This window comes from Schistocerca gregaria, chromosome 8 (assembly GCF_023897955.1).
Source record: "Schistocerca gregaria isolate iqSchGreg1 chromosome 8, iqSchGreg1.2, whole genome shotgun sequence".
NCBI lineage: Eukaryota > Metazoa > Arthropoda > Insecta > Orthoptera > Acrididae > Schistocerca > Schistocerca gregaria.
In genome coordinates this window covers 449,297,728-449,303,727 of record NC_064927.1, presented here as the reverse complement: position 1 = coordinate 449,303,727, position 6,000 = coordinate 449,297,728, and the positions used below count along the sequence as shown (strand labels likewise).

At 42.8% G+C, this 6,000-nt stretch overlaps 1 protein-coding gene across 2 annotated transcripts in view; it reads right to left on the bottom strand.

Annotated features, from left to right (window-relative positions):
* Positions 1–1,808: 1,808 nt before the first annotated feature.
* Positions 1,809–6,000, bottom strand: part of LOC126284320 (cytochrome P450 6j1-like) — a 51,613-nt gene continuing 47,421 nt past the window's right edge. Inside the window, exon 8 of one of the 2 annotated variants that reach the window (XM_049983159.1) lies at positions 1,809–2,945. In XM_049983159.1, coding sequence (XP_049839116.1) covers positions 2,773–2,945 — 173 coding nt within the window. In that variant the 3' untranslated portion in view covers positions 1,809–2,772. The remainder of the gene's footprint in view (positions 2,946–6,000) is intronic. The other variant, XM_049983160.1, reaches the window with a different exon arrangement.

Genomic DNA, 6,000 nt, shown 5'->3' with positions numbered 1-6,000 from the left:
TCATGCAGTGAAACATCTTGTAGTAACACCGGTAGAACATTACGTAGGAAATCAGCATACATTGCAACATTTGGAAAGCCATCGATAAAATTCTGGCCAGTAATCCTTCCTCCCATAATGCCGCGCCATACATCAACCCGCCAAGGTCGCTGATGTTCCAGTTATCGCTTCCATCGTGGATTTTCCTTTGTCCAATAGTACATATTATGCCGGTTTACGTTACCACTGTTGGTGAATGACGCTTCGTCGCTAAAAAGAACGCGTGCAAAAAATCTGTCATCGTCCCGGAATTTCTCTTGTGCCCAGTGGCACAACTGTGCACAACGTTCAAAGTCGTCGGCACGCAATTCCTGGTGCATAGAAACATGATACGGGTGCAATTGATGTTGATGTAGCATTCTCAACACCGACGTTTTTGAAATTCCCGGTTCTCACGCAATTTGTCTGCTACTGATGTGCTGATTAGCCGCGACAGCAGCTAAAACATCTACTTGGGCATCATCATTTGTTGCAAGTCGTGGTTGACGTTTCACATGTGGCTGAACACTTCCTGTTTCCTTAAATAACGTAACTATCCGGCGAACGGTCCGTACCAGGTCGGGATGACAGAGGAGATAGAGAAGATCCAAAGAAGAGCGGCACGTTTCGTCACAGGGTTATTTGGTAAGCGTGATAGCATCACGGGGGTGTTTAGCAAACTCAAGCGGCAGACTCTGCAAGAGAGGCGCTCTGCATCACGGTGTAGCTTGCTGTCCAGGTTTCTACAGGGTGCATTTCTGGATGAGAAGTCGAATGTATTGCTTCCCCCTACGTATACCTCCCGAGGAGATCACGAATGTAAAATTAGAGAGATTCGAGCGCGCACGGAGGCTTTCCGGCAGTCGTTCTTCCCGTGAACCATACGCGACTGGAACAGGAAAAGGAAGTAATGACAGTGGCATGTAAAGTGCCCTCCGCCACACACCGTTGGGTGGCTTGCGGAGTATAACTGTAGATGTAGATGTAGATGTCGATGATGTCGTCCAGAATACCGAGCAGCATACATAGCACACTCCCGTTGGGCATTTTGATCACCATAGCCATACATCAACACGATATCGACCTTTTGCGCAATTGGTAAACGGTACATTTTAACAAGGGGAAATGTATCACGAAACAAATATCGTACGCACTGGCGGAATGTTACGTGTTACCACGTACTTATACGTTTGTGGCTATTACAGCGCCCTCTATCACAAAGCGAAACATTGATCCAAATAAAACATTCATATTTCTTTAAGTACTACACGAATATGTAATAAAAAATGGGGGTTCCTATTTTAAAAAAACGCAGTTATATCCGTTTGAGCTATGGCGGCGCCATCTAGCGGGCCAACCATAGCGCCATCTGGTTTCCTCCTTCAAGCTAGCGTCTAAACCATCAGTTTTCGATGCCGTTCCGTTAGCAATAGACCGTCCAAAACGAAGAAAGCATCATATATTGGAAACAAACATACCTTGAAGGGCTCTTTACTGCAAAACATTTCGAAAACGTAAATGATGCTTTGCTTGCATTGTGAAACACGTACCAACATAAGGTAAAAAAATTACTTGCAAGCTGCCTTTCTGTCAGTCCGAGAAATATTGTCCTTGTCCTTTTATATCTCTCATTTATTATTCAATATGCTTCATTTAGAACGTGTATCGAGGGGCAGAGGTGGACACATTGCAGAAAGTACGTGTTTTCTCAAACTGTTCATTGTTTTTCTTTAATACTGAAGTATATCAAAGAAATATTTTGAATTAAAATGCGTTAAATTATACACATACATTTTAAGAAAAATTGCTTTATTTCAGTTTTTCAATCTCTTACATTATTCTTATCACAGAGAACTGACAAAAAAATAACGTGTACCTATTAAAAATACATTATTTTGTTATTTTAGTGATTGAATGTAACTACGTAAACAGTACTCCATGTCGCTCACAAAAATGCAATTAGCCGGTGCATATAGGTAATAGTAAGAGTGTCTCATTCCGTAACAGGAGTCTCCTGTTAATAATATCAGAAGACTGCCTCCAAAACTCTCTACCACCATTAACACGCTGGGAGACATAAAGATAGGCAAAAATTCAATTATAAGCAGTCTCCTATGCACAGAGTGTTCACGAAGTATAAACTATACACTACATGAACAAATTAAGTTATCAACACAAAGTTTCTTGCACGTGATGGTACACAGAGGAACGAGTATTTTGTTGCGTCGATAATACTCTTACCGTCTGTTCTAAAAACAGATTTAGTTAACGACATTCGAGAGATCTTGAAAAGCGATACAGTGCAATCAGACGGTTCACAGAAAAAATGGGAGTTAGTTCAATTTACAGTCCTAAACTCCCAGGCTAGAATAATTTCCGCCCTATGATGTAATGTTTACACAGCAGTGCCAGTTTAACTGTCTACTGAAATTATGCTACTGCGACATAGTTCCTAAACGCATTTACCTCTTTCAGTAGATAGGCATACCTAATGTTCTGAATATGACTACGTTCTATGAGGGTAATTTCAGTAGTTATTAATGAAGCAGTACATGTGACTTCGATAACAAGTATTCCTGGCTACAATGAGGACGTCCCTCGCAATTCCTTAGTGTTCCTTTCAGGCCACCGGTCTATGAAAGTTGAAAGCAGAACGAAGTGAAAACATATGAAGCAAGATAGGCGTGTGAGTTGTCACGGTGGCGGTCCAATTGTGCAGGTGCTGCACGTGGAACACTGGCTGCACACGCCGCGTCACTGCGCCGCCAGAGGCTGGAAGCTGAGCACCAGCGGCCCTTCTGGTCTTCGGATGAAGTTCCTGGGGTCCAGAGGCAGCGGGACTCGCGTGTACGCCGAGGGACCGACGACGAAGTTGCTGAGGATGTGCGCCAGGCCGAGACGCACCTGCATCTGACCCGCCCTCATCCCTGCAACAAAGGGGTGTCTTTGTAACAGTGTGCTATGCCAAACATAGGAGCAATACTCTGAACATAATCATTTAAGTACATCCTGCAAAATCTGTGTGGTAGTGTTTTGGTGCCACATGGATATGTGGTACTTAGAGTGGTACGACATAAAATGTCGAGGTCTATACACGGTGTGGCAGCTACGACAGATCACCGCAACACGAGACAAGGAAATATGTTGTTGTTGTTGTTGTTGTAGCAGTCTTCAGTCCTGAGACTGGTTTGATGCAGCTCTCCGTGCTCCTCTATCCCGTTCAAGCTTCTTCATCTCCCAGTACCTACTGCAACCTACATCCGTCTGAATCTGATTAGTGTATTCATGTCTTGGTCTCCCTCTACGATTTTTACCCTCCACGCTGCCCTCCAATACTAAATTGGTAATCCCTTGATGCCTCAGAACATGTCCTACCAACCGATCCCTTCTTCTAGTCAACTTGTGCCACAAACTCCTCTTCTCTCCAATTCTATTCAGTACCTCCTCATTAGTTATGTGATCTGCCCATCTAATCTTCAACATTCTTCTGTAGCACCACATTTCGAAAGCTTCTATTCTCTTCTTGTCCAAACTATTTATCGTCCACGTTTCACTTACATACAAGGCTACACTCCATACAAATACTTTCAGAAACGACTTCCTGACACTTAAATCTATACTCGATGTTAACAAATTTATCTTCTTCAGAAACGCTTTCATTGCCATTTGCCAGTCTACATTTTATATCGTCTCTGCCTCGGCCATCATCAGTTATTTTGCTCCCCAAATAGCAAAACTCCTTCACTACTGTAAGTGATTCATTTCCTAATCTAATTTCCTCAGCATCACCCGACTTAATTCGACTACATTCCATTATCCTCGTTTTGCTTTTGTTGATGTTCAGCTTATATCCTCCCTTCAAGACACTGTCCATTCCGTTCAACTGTTCTTCCAAGTCCTTTGCTGTCTCTGACAGAATTACAATGTTATCGGTGAACCTCAAAGTTTTTACTTCTTCTCCATGGATTTTAATACCTACTCCGAATTTTTCTTTTGTTTCTTTCACTGCTTACTCAATTACAGATTGAATAACATCGGGGAGAGGCTACAACCCAGTCTCACTCCCTTCCCAACCACTGCTTCCCTTTCATGCCCCTCGACTCTTGTAACTGCCATCTGGTTTCTGTACAAATTGTAAATAGCCTTTCGCTCCCTATATTTTACCCCTGCCACCTTCAGAATTTGAAAGATAGTATTCCAGTCAACATTGTCAAGAGCTTTCCCTAAGTCTACAAATGCTAGAAACGTAGGTTTCCCTTTCCTTATTCTAGCTTCTAAGTCGTAAGGTCAGTAGTGCCTCACGTGTTCCAACATTTCTACGGACTCCAAACTGATCTTCCCCGAGGTGGAGGTTTTTCCATTCGTCTGTAAAGAATTCGTGTTAGTATTTTGCAGCTGTGACTTATTAAACTGATAGTTCGGTAATTTTCACATCTGTCGACACCTGCTTTCTTTGGGATTGGAATTATTTTATTCTTCTTGAAGTCTGAGGGTATTTCCCGTCTCATACATCTTGCTCACGATATGGTAGAGATTTGTCAGGACTGGCTCTCCCAAGGCTATCAGTAGTTGTAAGGGACTGTTGTCTATTCCCGGGCCTTGTTTCGACTCAGGTCTTTCAGTGCTCTGTCAAACTCTTCACGCAGTATCATATCTCCCATTTCATCTTCATCTACATCCTCTTCCATTTCCATAATATTGTCCTAAAGTACGCTAAAATTGTAGGCCTACAAAGTGATGGCTACACAACTCAAATATATGAAAGCTAAACTTGGACAATAAACAAAGAAGACAAAAAAGAATACTATCGGAAAAAAATGAAATTTTTAAGGAAATAGATCACATACAAGACCACATTATTTGGTCTGGCGCTTAAAATAGTAACGTTTCTTCGTAAGTTTAATAAACACATTAGGTGCACATCGCACAGGCTTTAGTCATCAATAATATATGCTGGTTCACTATTTACGGCAGCCTGCCAACGCTAGAGCAACTTTCCTATTCCGCTGCTGTAGAAATCACTTGGTTCTGAAGCGAAGAGCCATGTATGGAGCGCATTTCCATGCGGAAAGGAAGTCCCTTGAACGTTATTCTGTATCAGACAAGGTGAAAATCTGTGGGCGCAATATCTGGTGAATAAGGTGGGTGCGGAATTACTTCTCAACCAACTCCTGTATAGTGTTGGGGGGGGGGGGGGGGGGGATGGGGGGACCTTATCGTGGAGTAGCATCACATCACGTAGTCTTCCTGGCCGTTGTTCTTGGTCTGCGACTGCAAAACGTCTCAGTTTTTGATAAAAAATGCCAGCAGTGAAGGTGACATCTCGGGGAAGCAATTTGTGGTACACAACACCGTTGATGTTCCATCAGATGCCTAACATTTTGTGGATGTGCGCAGGTCTTTATGCAGGGAGTCTCTGCTTTCTGATGTCTCAGCAGCTTCTTCATTTTCCTTGTATTAACATAAAGGAACCATTTCTCGTCACCAGTAACGATACAGCATAGGAATAGTCGCTGTTGATTACGAGCCAAGTGATGAGGAACAAGCAGAGGTGCACATATGAGATATGAGATATGACGAGCCGCTGATTTTTTGTGATTTCAGCTTAGAGCAGAAGGTATCCATACCCCGTGCTTTTGACCCTCCCCTGCTGCATGCAAATGTGCGGGATGGTGGAATGATCACAGTTCTCGAGGGAACTGACATGAATCATTGTGGATTAATGCGTTGAAATGATTTGCATCAAACCCCGGACGTGTTTCTGAACGTGGAGAGTCACTGCTTTCAAAACGATCCTCCTTACAACTAGAAAACCATTTTCTTGCCATACAGTGTCCAATGGCATTATCCCCATACACTATGCAAATGTTTTTCGCTGTCTCCGTTGCTGTTACCCCTCTATTCTACATCTACATCTACATGATTACTCTGCATTTTACATTTAAGTACTTGGCAGAGTGTTCATCGAACCACAATCATCTC